Source organism: Heterodontus francisci, chromosome 3 (genome assembly GCF_036365525.1).
Source record: "Heterodontus francisci isolate sHetFra1 chromosome 3, sHetFra1.hap1, whole genome shotgun sequence".
Lineage (NCBI taxonomy): Eukaryota > Metazoa > Chordata > Chondrichthyes > Heterodontiformes > Heterodontidae > Heterodontus > Heterodontus francisci.
Window position 1 is genome coordinate 56283529 of NC_090373.1, and position 22810 is coordinate 56306338.

At 40.8% G+C, this 22810-nt stretch overlaps 1 protein-coding gene across 1 annotated transcript in view; it reads left to right on the forward strand.

Moving 5' to 3' along the window:
* Nucleotides 1-22810, forward strand: part of LOC137356489 (probable E3 ubiquitin-protein ligase RNF144A-A) — a 95945-nt gene that overhangs the window by 41562 nt on the left and 31573 nt on the right. The window contains 4 exon segments of the mRNA XM_068022376.1: nt 2513-2659; nt 13806-13910; nt 14271-14331; nt 20327-20537. Coding sequence (XP_067878477.1) covers nt 2513-2659; nt 13806-13910; nt 14271-14331; nt 20327-20537 — 524 coding nt within the window.

Consider the following 22810-nt stretch of genomic DNA (forward strand, 5'->3'; position numbering starts at 1 on the left):
AGAAGTACTGCTAACTGCTATGTTTGAATCACTGAGTAACTGTCATTTAGCAAGCTCCCCCCGCCCCCATCTGTGGTTTTAAGCTGCTGTTTTTTTCTGCAGCAAAGGAGAAGCAACTGGACTCTGACATGAGCAGACCCTAAGTGGGGTCTCTCTCGCTCTCTCCATTCCAGCTTGAAAGCTTTCAAATCCTGTTCGTTGACCGAACACCTTTGCATACTCTGGCTACAATCCGAAACCCAGTTGGAGGAAATCATTTGCATTGCTATCTCCAAGAGACTCACCAAAACAGTCATCTATCTCTTCAAATTAAAAGCCTCAGGACCACTGAATTCAGCTAAAAGCCAGCCGAATCACAAAACTCCACAGACTGTATACCTTTTTCATGGACTCCAACTCAACCAATCTATCTTTTCCAACTCTGCAACCTATTTGCGTATGTGTAAACCTCTAGTGTGTGTGAAAGTTGGCGCATTGTTTATTATTCGATTAGTTCGGTTTAGGTACAATTAAAGTAAACCTCTTTCTTAACTCAAGAAAACCTGTCCGATTGGTTCTCATTGTGATCATAACAAGAACCAATCAAACACCTACTGAATTGGCCAATGCATCCACTTTAAGAAAGATTTAGACCTGTTGTGGTCTAATAAGGGGGGAGAAAAGAGGGAAACCCTTCAACCCCTCCTCACTTGACTGTATCACAACCCTTGACTTTTTAAAGACATTAATTCTCGCAGCCTCCCCATTTGTTTTTTTTTCGTGAAGATCTTAAATTGCTGTCTTTAGGTGCTGACTCACTCACTGACGGAAATATTTTTTTCCTGAATTACCTTCTCAAAATCCCTATAATTTTGAACAGGTTTTAGTTCTTCCACCTTATCTGAGCTAGGCGAATCGTACTGTGAATTTCGATGCCACCCCATTTGAAATAAGTTCTGCATAGACTAACAATTGAATCCAGGACTTATTTAAAATAGTGTGTTTTTTTTAAACGGAGTGCAGAAACAGAGACACCTGGGGGTTTACATACAGAAATCTTAGGTGACAAAACTGTTTTTTTTTTCAAAAAGCATGCAGGATCCTTGACTTTATAAATAGAAACATAGTGTACAAAAGCAAGGAAGTTATGCTAAACCTTTATGAAACACTGGTCCTCAGCTGGTATATGGTGCACAATTCTGGACACCACACTTTAGGAAGAATGTCAAGGCCTTCGAGGGTGCAGAGGAGATTTATTAGAATGATACCAAGGATGAGGTATTTCAGTTACGTGGGGAGAATAGAGAAGCTGGGATTGTTCTTGTTAGAATCATAGAATGGCTACAGCACAGAAGGAGACCATTCGGCCTGTCTGTGCTGCTTTCTGAAGGAGCAATTCGCCCCACCTTCTCCCATAGCCCTACACATTCTTCCTTTTCAGAATGTTGTCTGATTCCCTCTTGAATGCCTCCATTGAACCTGCATCCACCTCACTCTCAGGCAGTGCATTCCAGATCCTAACCACTCGCTGCGTAAAAATGTTTTTCTTCAAGTCGCCCTTGCTTCTTTTACCAATTACCTTAAATCTGTGCCTTCTGGTTCTCTATCCCTCCACCAGTGGGAAGTTTCTCCCTATTTACTTTGTCCAGACCCCTCATGACTTTGAATACCTCTATCAAATCTCCTCTTAACCTTCTCTTCAATTAAATAATCTCAACTTTTCCAATCTAGAGCAGAGAAGGTTAATTGGAAATTTAATAGAGGCATTCAAAATCATGAATTTTCATAAGAGTAACTAAGGAGAAACTGTTTCCATTGGCTGAAGGGCCGGTCACGAGAGGGCACAGATGGTGGTAATTGGTAGAAGAGCCATAGGTGAGATGACGCACTGAGTTATTATGATCTGGAATGTAATGCCAGAAAGGGTGTTGGAAGAAGATTCAGTAATAACTTTCAAAAGGGAATTGGATAGATACTTTAAAGGGAGAAAACTGCAAGGCTATGGGGAAAGAGCAGGGGAGTGGGACCAATTGGATAGCTCTTTCAAAGAGCCAGCACAGGCAAAGTAGGCCATGACCTCCTTCTGTGATGTAAGATCCCATGATAAACTTCCATATAGGGATGTTGCTTGCTTACCAGCATTCTGAAATTCTAGCACACTAACAAATCTGTTGAAATAACCAATTTCTTTTTGAAATGGGAATGTTTAGTTCTCACTAGGTAAGACCATGCTTTCACTGGTTAATTGGTATAGCATGCAAACTACCAAATAATAAAAGCATTTATCTGCCACAGTACATTATGCATATTGCAAAGGCATTCAAATGAGGCAATGGCTGTCAGTTTTTTATTCTTTCATGGGATGTGGGCATCACTGGCAAGGCCAGCATTTTTTGATGATGGAAGATCAACACTTACTTAGCTTTGAACTTGTTAGTTTTGTGCTTTTCTTTCAAAATTGACTCTAGCTTTTGACCACCAAACAATTAAGTTATTTAAGTTGCAGATACTTCTATTTTTTTCTCTCTCCTAGATTCAGCTTAGAATGACAACAGCAAGATATAGGCCTACTTGGGACCTGGCACTGGATCCCCTTGTGTCTTGTAAACTGTGTCTTGGGGAATATCCTTTGGAGCAAATGACGACGTTATCCCAGTGCCAGTGCATATTCTGTACCCTGGTTGGTATGATTTTTCTTTTGCTTTTGTAACTGGTTGCAGGACCTTTAAACAATTTTGCAAAGCTTTCAGTGCCCCAATGTATTTTGATTTGATATTGAGATTGCTGCGTGCATCATGTTAAATCAGTTGAGTTTGATTTAAAATGCTGCAGCAAGCTATATTCTTCATTGCTGATGTTTGTAGAATCTGCATATCTTCCTGTCCAATAAAAGTCATGTAGTATAAAAATTGCTTTGGACCCAAACATATGGGAAGATTAGCTTAAAATTTAAATTTTCCATTCTGTTATTCAGTATAGATTTTTTTGTTTCAGATTCCATCCAAAGATGGATACCTGCCTGTCTCCTTGTCTCTCTTGTATTCAGAGAATTGCTTTCATTTCACTAATGTAATTTTTTTTTTGTTTGTAGTCTTGAATCTTGTATGATCTGATGGAACCAATTGCCAGGACAGTTTTACTTTTTGAAATGGACTGTTCAAATTTTAATTGTTAATACTACATCAGTATTCATCACCTAATTCAAAATGTAGGCTTAATTCCTCTTTGTATGGATTTTTTTTCAAAACCAACCAGATGAAATTCAACACTACCATCTTCCTATTTCAAGTGAATGGGTAACTGGATACATTTTTTTTAACTAACACAATTTGTCTTAATATATCTGATCATTGTATGGCTAACTTTCGAAAACTGCTGCTCCCTTAAATTTAAAATGATGCACCCTGGGCTTTCAGTGTAGTTTGAATGACTCTTGGAGGATTTACACTGAAATCATTCTTCGGTCTTCTATAATTTTCTACATTTCATTCGGAACAGTTCTTTTGACATTGAAGGTTGCCACATCTGCCATTACTGATTTTAGTCGTCATTTCGACGGGAAGAATTTTAACAAATCGCTATGATTATTGCATACGTTGATGCTGTGCTAGCTTTTTATTATCTATTCCAGGGGTGAAATGTTTTCAGTAATGGTTTTCATTCTATTTTAAAAAGAAATTGCTTCATTAATTTGTAAGACATACAGTAGACATATTGTCCTGTAACTGGAAAGCTCAGTGACATCTTTACTTGACTTTTTCAAAAAAAAAGCAGTACTTTTGGCATGGTGTCACTTTCAGGAAAGCATTCTACTGTTAATTTAACTTCCTCCAAACAAAAACAACTCTGAATTATCATCTCAAAAGCAATTTCAATAAAGTAACACAGGTAGTGTTTTTGCACTATTTCAATTTTATATTTATGGATAATTCAAACTATGTAACTTTGGATGAATAGAAGTAGACTCGATGTGACAATGGAGTACAGAACCTTTCAAAACATTGCTTTTAGAAATCTAGACGAATTCAGGATGGATGTTGTTGGTTGCAGCAACTGTATTAAAGGTCAAGTGAAGAATCAAAATGAAAACAAAGTGCTGGAAATACTTCCAGGTCTGGCAGCATCTGTGGAGAGAGAAACAGAGTTAACGTTTCAAGTCTGTGACCCTTAATCTGAGGAATCAAATTCTGCTTTTGAGTAAAAGGATGGCGGATATGTTTCCATCAAGCCCAAATTGAAAAATACCATCTTGATTAACCTCATTGAAGATCTTTTGATCCAATAAAGCAGCATCTCGAGGAGTTTCTCTGCAGTAGTATTGCTTTTGTTGGACCGAGTTTAACAATGAGGGGAATCTCTGCACCTTTTGACTGCGTGAATAAGAGCAGTTATCTATGTGCAACTGTGCCAGTGCAGCAACTCTTAGTCTGTTTAGTTCAGCACAAGAATTTCTGCCAACTGTTTATGGACCTTGAGTGATATTGAGTCTCTAAGTTCGGTATAGAGGTCTCTGTCTATGCAGATCATCACAGTTTTATGGAATTGCAGTATTCTCCAGGAATCTCAAGTTGTGGATCCTGGGATGATTTACTGAACTCGCTGTAGGCATAAATCAAACTACATTTTTTGGTAACTAAACAGGGCGTACATGCATTAATCAGGGTGCAAAGAAAACTTAAATGTAAAAGGGAAAGAATTAAGGAAGCTGGCTGGAGAGAAGAAGGTAACATAAATATAAACACCCTATAAACTCGCAGATCTTCCTGTTCCTGCGCTCCCTTTAAATTGTCCAATTTATAAATAGGCATTCCTTAACTCCCTTCCACAGAAGGTCCTGTGCCCAATTGCTAGTCTATGCCGAACTCGCTTATCTCAGATGGGATGGCCTTGAGAGGAGTGACATTACAATTAGCTTACAATATATGCATATATACAAAAAGTGAACCCAGAATATTGCTTCAAGCCAAGTCAGACCAACATAAATATAAACTGATGAAAAGTAAATTTAAAAGCAATATTAGGAGAACAGAATCTTCACTCGAAAGAGTGATAAGCATCTGGAATAATCCATCATGTAAAGTTCTAGAGTCCAAGGTATTAAGAATGTTCAAAATACAATTAGATGCTACACTTTGGTGACTTTGAGCATTAGAGGGATGAGGATAAATGGGCCAAATATTTTATTCTCCTTTACTCTTTGCTTACTTTATCTCAGTTTGTAATCAGAATTTGAGATACTGCACAGTCTGTTAGGTGTTTATAGACATTCCAGTGAGTTTTTCCAAAGTTCTAACAACACTTCATTTATATACTGCTGGGTAAATGTTAACTGCTGTTGGTGTCAGTCGGGAATATCTGAAAAGTACTGAAGAAGTCTTCAATGTTTAAGTGTCTTCAAAAGTCTGAGTGTGTCAGCTGTGACTCATTTGGTCGCAGTCTTGCCTCTGAGTTAGAAGGTTGTGGATTTGAGAACCACTACAGGACATGAGCACAGCAATCTAGGTTGACACTCCAATGCAGTACTGAGAGAGTTCTGCGCTGTCTTTCAGCTGCGATGTTAGACGGATGCCCCATCTGCTTTGCAGGTGGATCCCATGGCACTATTTTGAAGAAGAGCAGGGCAGTTATCCCTGGTGTCCTGACTAATAATTATCCCTCAATCAACATCACTGAAACAGATTATCTGGTCATTACAATGTTGCTGTCTGTGGGAGTTTTCTGTGTGCAAATTATCTGTCGCATTTCCTACATTACAACAGTTACGACACTTCAGAAGCACTTTATTGGCTGTAAAGCGCTTCGGGATGTCTGGTCGTGAAAGGCACCATATATATGCGAGGCTTGCTTTCTTCCCTCTTTAAATTATCCTACGGCCAAGCATAAGTAGCCAATCATAATAAGAGATAAAGACCTGATCAGTGATAGATACCATGCAGAAAAATACTTCATCTGATTGCTATCCAAATACACTGAAGTGTTAATCTCTGGCTGAAAAAAAACAAATATAACATTCCAAAATTAGTGCAACTGCAAAAGAAGTGTTTGGGCCAACCATTGTAGGCTTGAAGGATATTCTTAAAATTCTTGATTACTCCAAAGTGCGAAAGTCAGAGTGGATTCAAATTTGACAAAGCCAGGGCAAACTAACTAACTACATATTGACAATTGACAAATACGGAAAGAAGAATTAAGTGGAAATGAAGGTTTCAAGTGCATGCAACTTGAATTCAATTTTAAATATAAATTAGTAATAATTTAATACTTTTAGTGCACTAGGTACACTTGGTATTTGATCCTCTCCATCAGTAATTGAAGATATTTATTTAGTTGCATCATCTTTTAGCATTAGATGCATCAAGTCCTTTAAGCCAAACAGGTGCTACCAGTATAAATGCAGCTGCAACAAAGCTGTATAATAAACAATACTGTATAGATTGACGTCTAACCGGCAACTATAAGAATGTTATGACACCTATAATAACAAAATTCCCATAAAGAATGCACAAATACCCTCCAATAGCAGGAGTGTGCCCAGAGGCAACTGTGTAGTATGCTCATACTATTGGAGGCATTGAAAGTCTTCTGGACTGGAGTTATCACTGGTGTCATCAACAGACAGAAAATTGAAACAATGTGTGTTGATGGAATTTGCGATTCGTTACCATTTTGGTCTAGTTGTGGGTAGGCTAAATCTTCAACTTTCCCATACAGGATAACAATATGTGTTAGATAGTGCTGGCTTATACAGAACTTCCCCTGACTTCAGCAAATTACATCAAAAACATTTTGACTGTTGTGCAACTGCAAATGCAGTTACTGTTGCTAAACTGACCACACAGTTTCCTGCTACTAAACTGACCACAGTTTTACCAACAGAAACTAGCACATAAACTTTCTATTGGAAATAGTTCAGTAATAAATATTATCATTGGACTACATCAAATGACAGATGTTGTAACGTGCAAGCAGAGGTTGAGTACATTTGGCTCCATTGCCTTTGAATCCACTAACTGGTGCAGTACAGTCTCAATTATCATTGAGTGCTGAAGCCTAAGATTTGTGATCTAAGGGATTACCTGTTCGTAGAGCTGGTTTTCTGAGTTGCAGCAGAAGATTAAAATCTCTTTTTTTTTAACTGAAATTAACCCGCGGTAAATTGATCAAACTAATTTATTTAAATTAGTTTGAATCTGTTCTATTTCTCAGTTGCAGCATTTTATTTTCTTCAGAATTTTGACCTGTCCTGAAGGAATGACTTGTATTTGAGTCCAGTTCAGTAGATGCTGGCAGCTCTGCAGTACCTTACCCAACTGGCTATTCTTCATGTGTGAACTTCGATAGATAATGGTTGGTAGACTAATAGGCCATTTTATGCAGGAGCTGCTGGATGACTATCAGGAGTGGGATCCCGGACAGATTGTGTTTTTTCTTTCCCATCCTAGCTCAGATGATAAGTTCAACGTTAAGAACCCCATTGTAGCCCCGATGACGTCAGCTAAGTCAGCACACACCAGGTATTGTAGCTGGATCTTCCTTGACTATGGCTCAGTCGTGGAGGGAGTTTAGTACACTTTTTGTTAAGATTTCAACCATGTGTGCCAACACAATTGAGAACGCAAATTCAGATGAATGAAGTAGTGGTGAGGTAAGGATGGTCCCTTCCCTGAGAAGATTATGGTCAGCCTCAAGAAAATGAAGTTATGTGTCCCAACCATTCCACTTCAACCTGCCTTCATCTGCAAATTGCATCCAGAGTGTACAATCCTCAAACTCTGATCCTGAATTCCTTGGGGAGAGCCCGTTAACTAGCTCCTTATTGTGCAACAGCTGAATCTTCTAACTATTATTGTTGAGGATGCTTTCCAAAACAATGAATTAAATTTCCTACAATTCTTTGTAAATGGACAGGACATCCATTTGTGAAGAATTCCTCATTTTTAGTTCTTTCTGTCTGAATAAAAGTCATGGGGATTTGGTTACACTAAACCTCTATTATTACTTTGGTTACTCCAAATTCTACTTTTCTCCCCTTGTGGGATGTGGTGACACTTTGCCAGTTGCACTCCAGATACCTTTGCTCAACTGGTCATCTTCTTGTGTGAGCAATGCTTGCTTGATAATGACTGTAAATGTGAATTTGGGCTGATTTCAGTTCCCCTGGGCTGCTGAGTCCAATTCTAACACATCTCCCTCTCCTTGGCTGAGAACTAACAGACAAATACAAAAGCAAAAGTTCTGATGAAAGGTCATCGACCTGAAATGTTAACTCTGTTTCTCTCTGCACAGATGCTGCCAGACCTGCTGAGTATTTCCAGCACTTTCTGCTTTTATTAATTAACACAAAAATGTGTGATTGAATATGGGAACATCTTCCTCTGCCTAGCTTAGCCAGTGATTACCTTGTCTAGCTGGCCTTTAGGGAAGCTGGTCCATAGCTGTTAATGATCTGGTCTGCCTTCCTGTCATGTTCAGTTAATAGCACTACCCTTCCCTTTAGTAAGTATGATTGTGGTAGTTTGCACCACAGTCCACTGACAATTTTGAATGCTGCTTGTGTGGTGTAAAGGATCTAGCAACAGGATCTCAAACTGGCTACTATTAGTTAAGGTTTATGATGTTCTGAAAAATAACATTGCATTTTCACCAATGTCAGTATTTAGCTGGGTATCATTACTTTTGACCGCGATGCTAATCTGAATGATGCAACATTATATCTTTAATATCCAGAAGATTTACAATGAAGAAGTGGTACAGAGCTAACAATTTATAGAACTTTACTCTGGATGCTACAGTTGCAAAGTGACTCTGGCTTCGAGTCACATGACTAGGTCCTGGTACTTAACTCATTAGCATACTCAGATCTTAAAGGGACATCAGTCTTAAAGACACCTTCCCCTCCATTTTTCTGTTTCAGCAAATGCTGCTGGGATGCCATTCCAAAGGCATCAAAAGCCCAGTTGTTACTTTTGTCAAAGTAACCATTCTTCGTCGACGACTCTGAACAATGAATGATGGTTTGCTAGATAGTGACAAAGCAGGAATCCAGGCTTTTAAAATAAAAACAGAAAATGCTGGGCATACTGAGGTCTAGCAACACATGCGGAGAGAGAAAAAGGGTTAACGTTTCAGGGTAATGACCTTTCATCAGAACTGGAAAAAGTTAGAGGTTTTAGGCAATGTAGAGGCAGAGAAAATGGATGGGGGCAGGTGGGGAAGAACAAAAGGAAAGGTTTGTGATAGGGTGGAATGCAGGAGAGATTAAATGACAAAAGGGATGGTAATGGGACAAGTAAAGAAACAAAAGATGGGTCTAGAGAAGGTATAAATAGAAAAAGCAAAGGCCAACAGCTGCTGTCCAAAAATATGATTGGTAGATGAGGGAGGGCTTCCAGTGCAGTTTTGCGAGAAGCTGTCTCAAGTATTTGCGGAAAAGTGAGAATACCAGAATGAGCAAATCAAAAACAGCCACAAATATTACTGCAGCACCTTGAGTGAAAACATTTGGAAACCAAATTCAGCATGCCGATGGTGGAATACCGTTCTGTATAAGCTGCAATGTTTCATTGGATCACACATGGTGGCAATGGTTCAGCGCCACTTAGAGTCCGAAACCCATCAAAGCAGTAAGAGAGCATCCGACACCGCACTGCTGGAAAAAAGCATGCAAAAAAACAAGCAATGATTTCATCTCTTTTATGAAGTCGACAGAGAGCCCAGAAAATCATCAGTTGGTTACAATGGAACTTGTGGATTCTTTTGCAATTGCCAACATACCATTGGAAAAAGTTGATCACCAAAAGCTGCGGGTATTCGTTTAACGTAATGTGCAAAGTGGTGGTTGCTTGCCAAGTGCAAATAAACTACAACAGGGCTACCTACCAAAGGTTTTTGCTACACATTGAGGAGATGAAGTCTCAGATTAACACATGTGAGTCTTTTGCAATTATTTATGATGAGTCCACTGATGAGCAAGATGATTATGTGCTGCATGTTTTGTTTGATTTTATGTCTGGTAAGGCTGAAGATGTAAAGTCAGGAAAGCTAACAACAGTGCTCATAGACTGCGTTCACTTAGAAGCTGTTAATTACACCACAGTTTCTCAAACGATAAAGCCATTTCAAAATACAGCGCAAATTTCAATAAAGTGTCCGCTTTCATCAGTGACGATGCAAATTACATGAAAAATCTTACAAATCTGTGCTCCAAGGTGTAATGCCTAATGCTGTCCATATTACTTGCAATGCACATATAATTTCTCTTGTCAGTGAGCTGTGGAAAAGCGAGCTTGGTAAAGTCGACAAACTGGTCAGCTACGTGAAAAAGATCTTCAAACACTGCCCTAGATGTAAGCTTCCATGCAGGCGACACATTGCAAATGCAGCTGGAATTGGAAAACAAAACATTGCCCTTCCTGCAGAGTCAGTAATTACAGGTTGGAATTCTTGGTTCAGGCAGTAATATGCAGCTCACCTGAAATACTACTTGGACTTTGTCTCAGAAGAGCTCACACTGACACCGAAAACACAGGTTTTAGCAGACATTGTAAGCCTTCTAAACGATGCTCAGCTTAATGAGGAGGTTCAATTTGTTGCCAAGAATGCTACACAACTGATGAATCTCGACATGTCACAATCCACAAAACTTACAATAAAGTAATGGATCTGCTGTTCTGGGCTGAAGCACAGTCAAACGAACAATGCTCTGATAAAGCTAAATTAAATGCCTGTGCTGAACAGATGTTTCCTTGCATGGCAAAGAAACTCAGACAATATTACTGCCACAGGAAAGAGTCAAACAGTGAAGAAAAGGTGGCTCAGAGGTTTCAAGAACCTTCTGTGGCATTCCTGAAAGTTGTGTGTATCTTTGATCCTGCACAAATGCACCTGTTGATAGTGGATTTAAACGCATTTGATGTGATTCCTGGCTTTGGCAAGAACTGTAGGCTGGAGATTCCTGCTTATAAAAGCATTACAAAATAACCAGATTGTACTTTGCCTGTGCTGCAGTTTTGGATCTCTGTGGAATGCAGAATCCCCCACCTTGCAAGGCTAGCACGGCACTGTCTGACTATTCCAATCTGGATGTGGAGAGATCTGTGATTAAACATGGACAGGTGTTCATAGCATAGAGACAGGGAATGAAGAAAGAGACAGTTGCAGGTTACTCCATGCTCACATTCAACCACTGACTTCAGTGAGTAAAGAATGTGACCTGTTTATGGTCAGCTTTTTACAATAGTTTTTGAGTATACAATAAATGCCATTTGAAACCAGAAAACTCCCTTTTTTTTGTTTTATGGAGATCATTTTCATGGTTTGTTGCAACACCGTGAAATTTACGATTTAAGTACATGAAATTCACGATTCTTAAAATGCTGTGATCCTGAAATCTGTTAAATTTGACCATGAATATAGTAGGGCCCTATCTATAGATAATGCCTTTGATTCGAGGAATGGGTTTTATGGTTGTGACCATTATTGCTTCTAATATAGCTGAGATAAATTCTGGATTCTGTGATTCTGAATGTGCTATTAGAATATTTTTTAAATCGCAAGAACAGCTGAAAAAATTGTTAATTCTAAGCATTTTAAGTTAAAGTTTGTTTTAAAGATGACTTTGCTGACAAAATTCTAGTAAAAATCGTCCAAAAAAATGCAATAATTCAGTCAGGTCTATTTTAATTTTGAGTTATTTTTCTGTTGATAAATTCAATGCATATTTTATTATATATGCAAATGATGCATCCACCAGAGTCACTTGGCAATTTGCCAAGTATTAGGTTTAAAAATGTCAAAATTTCATCTTTCAGCTCCCAGTAGTTGTTCTTTTTAGGCAGCTTTTATGAAAAGGCTCTTAAGCTCAAAAAGATTGCAGATCCCTGACCTAAACAAAAGATGAGTTGCTGTGTTCCTCAAGCTTACATTGAGTTTCAACAGAACAGTGTAGTGGGCCGAGGTCAGAGTGGGAGTGGAGCGGAGAAGTAAAATCACAGGCGACTGGAATCTCGGGATCATGCTTGTGGACTAAACGGAGGTGTTCTGCAAAGTAGCCACCCAATCTGCATTTGGACTCCTCAAAGTAGAGGAGACTGCAGAGTGAGCAGCAAATATAGTAAAGTACAAGTAAATCGCTGGTTCACCTGAAAGGAGTGTTTGGGGCCTTGGATGGTGAGGTGGAATTTCTTGCCATTTCTTATTAAATATCTTGGCTTTTATCCCATCTTCCTTCGTTCAAAGGATGCTTTATAGTACCCTGGGGTAGAGGCCTGCTTTAGGTCGGGAAAAAGAACCCGACCGAACCACAGCGGGCCCGACCCGGCCCGAGTCCCTCCAATTTTGCCCGAGCCCGACCCGAACCCGTCACTACTCGGCCCGACTCGACCATCCCTTTACTTACCTTCCTGACATTGAACCTGCAAGAAGCTGCAGCGCGTGCGTGAGACATCATAGTGACGTCACTCGCTCACTGCGCAGACTCAGTTTCGTCCCGGACTCCCAGTTCAGGTAAGTTTTTTTTTTTCAATACTTACCAGCAGAGCATGTACCGTGTGTGTCCGGCCCGACCCGACCTGAACCCAACACGTCGTTGGTAAGTGGCTCCAATGTTAATATACTTTTTGGACTTCAAGGTGGTTTTGTTAGTTATTTTAAGCTTGTGCAGATAAGCAATAAAGTGAAAATCGGAAGGTAGGTTAACTGATGGTCGGGTCAGGTCAGGCGCGGGAAAAAAATGAAAGGATTCGGGCCGGCTCAGGGTCGGATGTGGTTTTGTCAGGCTTTGGTTGGGTTTCATTTGCAGACCCGAGTCGGCCTTTATTGCAGGGCTGCATTACATGCTATAAATACTGAAGATGGTTCCAGCCACTTATTGTTGAGTCATATTCTGGAAGTTTCACTCCAATTATTGCTGATAAATGCTGTCCTGTCTTTGCTCATGTTATCTTCTGACTTGCAGAATATGGGAAGGTATTTTAAATATCTTTTGAGGAGGGCCAGATGGTGTGATCAGTTTGAGATTCAGCTTTCACAGTTCCCATTGTTACTGTGGCTCTGTTGGTAGCAGTCTCACTTGAGTCAGAAGGCTGTGTGTTCAAATCCCACTCCTGACACGTGAGCCTGTAATCTAAGATGGCACTTCAATGCAGTAATGAGGGAGTACTGCACTTTCAGAGGATGAGAAGTTGAACCTTCTGCCCTCCAAGGTAGCTGTAAAAGATCCCATGATGCTATCTGTGTCCTAACCAATATTTATCCTCAACCGACATCACTTAAACAAATAATCTGGTCATTAATACATTGTGGTTTGTGGGAGTTTGCTGTGCGCAAATTGGCTGCCACGTTTCTTGCATTACAACTGTGACTACACTTCAAAAAGTACTTCTTTGCCCGTAAAGTGCTTTGGTTGTGAAAGACGCTATATAAATGCAAGTTATTTTTAAATCCAGGATAGACTGTTGGGATAAAATCTTCCAATGCTAGTTGGCAGTAGGGGTCTTTGAGCAGCTTTAATCCAGTTGTAAATGTGCATGAGTCCCACAGCACAAAGTTACTAATTGGCAATCTCACTTGAAAGAGTTACATGATAGCTCATGTGCCACTTGAAGAAATGTCATACTGGTTGAGACCAAGATACTTGGGCAGAGTACTGACACTTTTGTCTGGTAAACCCTGACCTGGGGGTGGGCACAAGTTATTTTTAAATCATGGGAATTTCAACCTTTTTTGACATTTCTTTCAGTGCAGTCAATTTCCAACTGCACATGGGGGAAAAAGACACAATTCATAGGACAGAAGAGTTTTATAACTTTGCCCTGGTTTGCCAACAGTGTCTAAAACAATACGTGGAGCTTTTAATTAAAGAGGGCCTGGAATCTTCAGTTAGCTGTCCTGATGCTGCTTGCCCAAAGAGAGGTCATCTACAGGAAAATGAGGTATGTTGTTTTCTAACTGTTGTGATAAAGTGGCTATATAAGTGCCAAGTCTTTTATATATCTCTCTCCAATTCCCTCTATGCTTGCATGTGTCTGTGCACTCACTTGTGTGCATCTGTGGTTCTTTCATTCTGCATCCCAGGAAACAATATTTGGCATTGGCTGGTTGTAATCCAGTGGACTTTATCATTATAAATGTACTTTACATAAACATACTCCGGATGTAACACTGAAACTATGGGAATATTTTGAAAAACATGCTCATTCAAGCATTGTTGATTCCTTTCAGTGATAATGTACCTTGAAAAATGATTTGTTTTGTATTTCTTAACAGTATTTCACTGTCCGTCTTTCCAATAGATTGAATGTGTTGTTGAAGCAGAACTTATGCAGAGATATAAAAGATTGCAGTTTGAAAAAGGCAAGTGAATTATGTTATAAATAACTGAAAATGCTTTGCTTTAATCACTCATTATGAATTTAGTTAAATTACTTGTGTAAGTTGTGATTTTCCTTTTTAATGTAAACTGTACATTAGCTGCTTCCAAACAGTTGCTGTAATTTACAAAATACTTCAGTTTATATTGATAGGTCAGTTGTCAGTACAATTCTCTACTCTACTCTTTCTTATTGCATTGTTCTTGGCTACACCCAAGTTTTTCATCAGAAGAAAAGGAAATTTTCTCTGTTTTTTATGGTCAGGTTCCTGAATGAAAAACAGCCCTCAGATGAAACTTTTTAATGCACTGTTCCAGTTTGTTAATTGGAGACTTTTTTGTATGTTCTATTATATCAAATATTTTTTTTCTCAAAAGTACTTGCCTGCTAGAGTAATTAGTACACACAGTTGAAGCTTTCAAAAAATGTTGATAGATTTCTGAATTCAGCAGGAAGATGTGGGCTTGGAACAAAGTTACAAAACAGATTTTAAAACTGCACAGATCATGAAACGAGGACTCTTCTTGCTCATATATGTTTTTATTCTACTATGGGCTATATTTTCCCTCTGCTCAAAAAAGTTAATCTCCCCTTTTGTAACTATTTAAATGATGGATGTGAATGCTTTTCAGAAGAGCAGTCTCATGCAATACTATTTTGTTAGCAAGAAAAACAAACAAAAACAATTATTAATAAAAACAAGAAATGCTGGAACCATTCAGCAGGTCTGGCAGCGTCTGTGGAAAGAGAAGCAGAGTTAACGTTTCGGGTCAGTGACCCTTCTTCGGAAGAAGGGTTTAGTTCCAAAGAAGGGTCACTGACCTGAAACGTTAGCATCTGTGAAAAGAGAAGCAGAGTTGCCAGACCTGCTGAATGGTTCCAGCATTTCTTGTTTTTATTTCAAATTTCCAGCATCCGCAGTATTTTGCTTTTATAAAAAAAATTATTAAATGTGTGCTTATGCTCCGCTAACACTTGCCCACCAGTTAGTGATCCACTGCACAGGTATAAATTACAAGATTTGTGAATCCATTTGTACAGCGCTCTGTACTGTTTAAAAAAACAAAATGGCTGAGCAGCAAATTGATGCAGCACGTTTCATGCATCAGGCCCTGGCTAACCTGGTCACTGGAAGGGCCTGTTTCTATGCTGTATGACTCTATGACTCTAAACTCACAGCACAGAGGCAAGATATTGGATAACAGAACATCATTTTTAAGACCTGATGAAAAGTTAAGAAAAAATTGCACAACTTGAGGAACAGGTAGCAATATCAGTTTTAGCGTGGCAACAGTGTGCATATATTGGACATGAAGGAAAGTGTGATGGTTAGGGATATGCAAAAATTACTATTTGCACAGAGAAAAATTAATATAGCAAGGACCGTAGTAACAGTAAAAATAGGCTTATAGATAACTCAATGCATGTGTTGTGGTAGTAAAGAGAATGTAATGTAAATCAGTCTCTATTAAGATTTCTTTTAATCCTCGTGTCCTCATCGTGTGCCATTTTCCCTGATTAAATTTGTTGTCACGTGCTAGTCTCCATAGACCTGAAAATCTCCACTGCACAACATGGAGCTTTGATTGCAGATTGCACTGAAATGAATCCCTTGTTTACCTTGCGCTGGAGAATCGGAGCAGCAAGGGCCACCACGGAACCCGCGCCTGGATTGCCGGGCCTGATCATCCCAGCAGTGGGGAAGCTGCATGACAGCCCGTCTGCTACTCTGCGATGGGACCCAAGTTTGCATATTTAAATTATATCTTTGCATTAATTAAAATATAATCTGCAGCAATCTTAACTTCAGTTCCCGATCTTCAGCGTGATGTGCCTCACGTGCCTTCACTTTCGTATCCAAGGAAAGCTGGCGCCACCGAGGTCGGAAAGAGGTCAACATTGCGTCATGTTGTGCTGTTTGCAGGGCTTGGCAGCCTTTTTAAAAATGATGGCAGCACCTGCTCCTTCATGAGGTGACACCGTGAATGAGGTTGTCGAGGCCACCCCCGGCCACATGATGGGCAGGGGGGTGGCCACCATGCATATGCAAGTAGCAGTTGGATGCAAGATCGCGGCAGTGCGGGACCCGTGAGTGGCAGCTGCCATTTTCTTCACTCGCTGCTGCTCCTGGCAGTGGGAGAACAAAATCCAGCCCTGAGTGTGTCAGTCGCCATATTGCTTCGGGCAGTCTTTGGTCAAACCAGGAACTTGTCTGAAATGAGTGTTAGACCCATATTTGCGTAGGCGAGGAGCCTATTGCCCCTTACAGGCCTGAATGCTAAACTGGATCGTGCCTGATCACAACATGTACCGTGATGCTACAGTCAATTTTTTCTGGCCTTGTGAAGTCCTTAATGGAGCTGCTGGAAGCTCCTACCAAAAAAGTAAGAACTTCATCTGCTTACCTGAATATGGAGCCAGGAGGAGCAGGAATCTTCCACATCGAAATTGTAGGCCGCTGCCTGCACCACCCATTTTTCCTCACTGCAAGAGGTCGAATTGTGAGCTTCCTCATTTCATGGAATATTGAGTTTCAAAATAAATTTGGTGTACCCTGTCCTTTTTGGTGGGGAAGATGGGTGACTCCTTAAATACATAATTCTTTGCATGTAATTAGAGGTAGACTATATTAAGTATTATTTGGAATGTTGTATAAAAGGCATATGAGAGATAGAAAGTAGAAATGGATAGCATTTTTAGTAAGGAAGGGTCTGATGTGTATTTTAGTGACCTAATTTAACCTCTGACAACATGAGTTCTGTTAGTTTGAGTGGATGAAGTGCGACAAAGAAAATAAATACTGTAGTTGAGATTACTCAAGGCAAAGAAAAATTTGATGGATAATTAATAGTAAGTGGCAGTCCTTTGGACAAAGGAAAAGTGATAATTATGCATGATATTAATTATCTGCAATTAGGTTGGGAATCCTTCCAGAAGGAGGTAAAATCATGGTATTTATGATGTAGGACTAAAAAGGAGGGACCAGTGGACTGTTTGCTTGATCTAATATTTATTATTTGAACTTAAAATCAGTCCTGGACTCTGAGACATGAATTTAGAATAGCAAAAATAAATAAAATTTATAACATTATATCCTGGGTTTTGTGCAAAGTGCGGCAACTTCGAGGCCTTCATCTGAGAGGTGACCTAATCGAGCTAAAATTATGAAGGGTTTCAAAGGATAAACATAGATAAGTTGGCTGGAATTTAACGCACCACCCCCATCCCAGGAGCGGGCTAGGAGGCGCAGGAATGTAAATTCGGGTGGGAGGCGGGTGGTGCAGCACCTGCTGTTGTTTTACCAGCAGCAGGGGAGGTGGCAGGTGGCCTGCCCGCCCTTCGGCCAATTGAGGCCCTTAAGTGGCCAATTAATTGCCATTTAAGGATCTCTTCCCACCATTGCTGATATTTTACCAGTGGCGGACAGGCACTTTGGCATCTGAGAAGGATACCTAGTAATACCTATGGCTTCCTTGCACGCTGGGGCGGGGAGCCCTCCTGATCAGACACCCTGCGCCCCACGAAGGGCCCCCTCAGCAGCATGGGCCGCACCCACTAAAACAATCCCCCGCTGCCCTCCACTTCGACTACTCCCCTCGCCGGGGCCTAGCCGATTGTCCCCAGCAAGGCCTGACCCCCAACTACTTTTTTGGAGACATCCATTGTCCTCCTCTTGTTGCATGCAGTCCCAGCAGTGGCCACCACCTCTGGTGGCACTGCTGGGACTGAAAGCTGCTGGCCCTCTGATTTGCCAGCAGCTCTAGGAGGCAGGACTTCCTGTCTAAGAGGGCCAGAAGCCCTGACTGCTGTCAATGACAGGCCTCAGCCATGCAAAATAGCAGCATGGCTTCCGGGCTCGGCGGAGGTGGGCTTGTCCCTGAATTTCCAGCTGGTGGGCGGGGCCACGGTCTCATCATTAAATTCTAGCTAATGTTTCCACTTGTGGGGAGTCCAAAACTAGAGGCCATAATACAGGATACTAAAACAATTCAGGAGAAATGCCTTCACTGAGTGCTGAGAATGTGGAACTCCCTACCACATGTATAGGTTGCTGAATAGCAAAGATGCATTTTAGGGGAAGATAGATAAGTACACGAGGGAGAAAGGAATAGAAGGATATGCTGAAAGGGTGAAATGAAGTAAAATGGGACAAGGTTTATGTGGAGCATAAACACTGGCATAGACCAGTTGGGCTGAATGGTCCATTTTGTGCTTTAAAATTCTATGGCTGAATTTTGCGGTAGAAATAACAGTGAAACTGTCACCATTTGCATTCATTGCTCCTCTGAAACTGCCAGAAATTTTTCTAGTCCGCATATGCACGGTTAAAGATGGAAATCCAGAAGCTGCTGTCAGTGTTTCTACACTTCTCTGCTGTTGAAATCCCCGCAGACTGTAATTAATTAGAAATCATTGAACTAGAACTTCCACTTTTATGCTATTTGTCTCGCTGTTTTTAAAAAAAAAACTTGAAAATATTGTACCTTGCTGAATGAGGTGTAACTGGATTTTTAATGGTGTATAAATTCATAATAATTGCTGAATAATCACTATGACCCGAACTTAAACTAATGTTATCCCTCAAATCCTGTCAAATTTCTCCGTCATGAAAATTCTACATTTAAAAATTTTTTTAAAGTTTAATATTTCAGCTTCTACCTTAATTTCACATGTATGTCCCAATCTTTATTTTGGTCTCTGTAAAATAATAATAAAAAGTGAAAAAGAATCAGTGCTTTGAAATTCCTGGTTTGCTGTCTGTGTGAGTACTTCATAGTGATTGGCTGCTTACTCTACTTGCTGACATCACTGTTGCGGGATGCCTGGAAATCCCCCTGACTTTGGCGCCAGTATGAAATTAATATTGGGAAAGGTGAAATCCACACCACAGAGATCAATAGATCTTTGTAGGCAGCTTTCTTTGAGGTCAGAGGCGAAGGCCATCACCTCTCTCTGGGCCGGAAAGTCCGGGCCAGTGTAATTTTGAGGCTGCTTTCATCCCCTTGCTGCAGTGTAACTTCGTACTCAAAGAACAGTACAGCACAGGAACAGGCCATTCGGCCCTCCAAGCCTGCGCCGATCTTGATGCCTGCCGAAACTAAAACCTTCTGCACTTCCGGGGTCCGTATCCCCCTCTTCCCATCCTATTTATGTATTTGTCAAGATGCCTCTTAAACGTCGCTATCGTACCTGCTTCCACCACCTCCCCCGGCAACAAGTTCCAGGCACTCATCACTCTCTGTGTAAAGAACTTGCCTCGCACATCCCCTCTAAACTTTGCCCCTCGCACCTTAAACCTATGTCCCCTAGTAACTGACTCTTCCACCCTGGGAAAAAGCTTCTGACTATCCACTCTGTCCATGCTGCTCATAACTTTGTAAACCTCTATCATGTCGCCCCTCCACCTCCGTCGTTCCAGTGAAAACAATCCAAGTTTATCCAACCTCTCCTCATAGCTAATGCCCTCCAGACCAGGCAACATCCTGGTAAACCTCTTCTGTACCCTCTCCAAAGTCTCCACGTCCTTCTGGTAGTGTGGCGACCAGAATTGCACACAATATTCTAAGTGTGACCTAACTAAAGTTCTGTACAGCTGCAGCATGACTTGCCAATTTTTATACTCTATGCCCTGACCGATGAAGGCAAGCATGCCGTATGCCTTCTTGACTACCTTATCTTGACTCACCAGGAGCAATGCCACGAGAGACATGCCAGTTATTTAGTAAATACGAAAGCTTTACAAAGACGACAAATGAGCAATTTCCTTTAATTTTTCCCATAGTAAGTACATTTGTTTTTGCTTGTTTGTTTAGATTGAAACTGTTACAATTGAGGGACTAATACAAGACTGCTGCACAATTCATAGGCGTGTACATGCCAAAGATAATCAGCATATCAGAAGTTACATGTTGTGGGGCTGTATATTAGAATTTTTACCTCATGTTTACAAAATTGGTGACATGGCTTTGTTTTTTTAGAAGTACTTTTGGATCCATGCCGAACTTGGTGCCCATCCTCTACTTGTCAGTCTGTGTGTCAAATGAAGGAGGTGGAATTACAGCAACCCCAGCTGGTACATTGTGCAACTTGTAACTTGGAATTTTGCTCACTTTGCAAAGCGAACTGGCATCCAGGACAGGCTTGCCAAGAAAACCTGCCCATTAACTCATTCCTTCCTGGTGAAACAAGGTACTCTTTTACTTTCTGGCCGAGGTGCTGCTTTTGCTCTTTATGCCTAGTACAGTACTCTGTTGGGAGTGCTGCCATACTCCTATTTTGCAGCATTGTTATTGCCACTCTGAACTTTCATTAGAACAACCACAAGCAAGACGGCCATGAAGTGATGGTCTTGAAGCTGTATACGCATTTGCTAGGTGCAGTGGAACTGCTGATTGACATCAGAAATAAAAACAAAAAATGCTGGAAATAGGTTTGTGGAGAGAGAGCCATTTAATGGGCTGAGTTTTCCCAGCCGTTTGGAGATGGGCAGGGAGGTGGTAGGGCTGCCATTATGGCAGCGGAAGGAGTTGAGGGGGGACGGGTGGCAGAGGTGGGGGCAACATCTTCCCACTGCCATGGCATATTGCCAGCGGTGGGAACCTCAGTGGCGTGGCTGCCCACCAGGCTGCCAATCGAGCCACTTAAGGGCCCAATTCAGGGCCATTTCCCATCCTCGTGGGCATTTTGCCCCCATCAGGAGGGCCTGGCCGCCTCCCAGCTGGTCTGGGTGTTGGGGAGCGGCCTGCCTATTTGGTGCTTCATGAGCACCCCCCGCCGCCCCCGTGCCTAACTGGCCAACCGGTGCACCCGCACATTGAGGGGTCCTCGAGCTGCGGCCTCTGCAGTGGCCACTGCTAGCGATGGCGTTGCTGTGCTGCCAACCCTCTGATTGGGCCAGCAGCTCTGGGGTGGGGTGTGTGGACCACCACCGGGTCCCACTGCTGGCCGGAGCGGGGTCAGATTCCACTTTTAGCCCCGGCAGTGGGACCTCAGCCTCAGCCAATAGATTCCGCTCAACGTTTCAGGGATGTGACCTCTCGTCAGAACTGAGAAAAGTTAGAAATCTAATGGCTTTTGAGCAAGTGAAAGAGAGGAGAGTGGGAAGAATAACAAAAGGGAAGGTCTATGATGAGGTGGAGAATGAGAAATTGAATAACAAAAGTGTTCATTGTGCAACGCCAAAGGGAGTGGTAATGGGATAATTAAAGAAACAAAATATGTTTTTAGAGGGGGTGTGAATGGCAGGATCCTAAATAGCTGCTGTTTGAAAGCAAAAAAGGCAAAAAGAAAGAAACAAGAAAAAAAAGCAAAGAAAAAGGAAACAAAATGGAAGCAGAGGTCATGATCTAAAATGGTTGAACTGAGTCCAGAAGTCTGTAAAATGCCCTGTTGAAAGGTGAGGTGCAATTCCTCAAGCTTGTGTTCAGTTTCATTGGAACACTGCAGCAGGCCGAGGACAGTGTGGGAGCAAGTGGAGAATTAAAATGACCAGCAACTGGAAGCCCAGAGTCACGCTTGCGAACTAAACTGAGGTGTTCCGAAAAAAAAAAAAATGCTAGTCAGCATTATCCTGCATTTCAGAATGAAAATATAATCATTCATCTTTGGATATAACTAGGGCAAGATGATTTTGCTGCGGTTTTCTTTATCTCAATTTAAAGTGAAATTTGAACATTTATTGAAATTAGGCTCGGCCATCTGAAAATGTAACTTTGGTAAAGATCCCCATTCCACAAGAAAAGACATGGGAGATGTTCAAGTGGAAAAAGACGTCTGTGACTCACATTGTGGCTGTACCATAAATTAAGTTCATCCATAACTCCATGACAAGGCAGAAAATGTTCATGTGCAAAGCTCTGACTGGCCACCACTACTGGTATAAAAGGCTTGACACCAGTCTGTGAATTCAGAGCACAAAACTAGTTTTAAATTAATATTGTAAGTACAACAATGTCAAGCATGCTATTTTTCATGATTAGTATTGATGTGAATAAGTTGGCACAACATCTGTTCAATCTGATTCCAGTTTTATCAGTACAGTAAATGCAGCTCCATCTTGTTTTATAAATGGTGCTGGTAAAAGACTAGCAGGTATATATTTTGGCTGAGAAAAAGAGCATAACTTTAACCAGTTGTGCAATGAGATGTGCATTTAAATGCTATCCATTCAGTGCCTTTGTTATAGCACAATATTTCAGTTACATCATATTACAGGTGTGAGGGAGTAATTTATCTGTAAAGTACTCCTCCCATTTTCATTCTGCCACATTTCTTGTGTTTTACTTGTTACACTTGTTCCCATCCTCTTTCACTTCTATTGTTTGCTTGGAGATCTAAGATTTCAGGTCTTTTTTTTTTGTTGTTTCATTTTGCATGGAAACTGAAATCAACAGGACAGATAATCAAGTTGTTCTTGAAACTATTTTGTAATTCAGCATCTGTTCAGTAATTTTTAGTCCAGT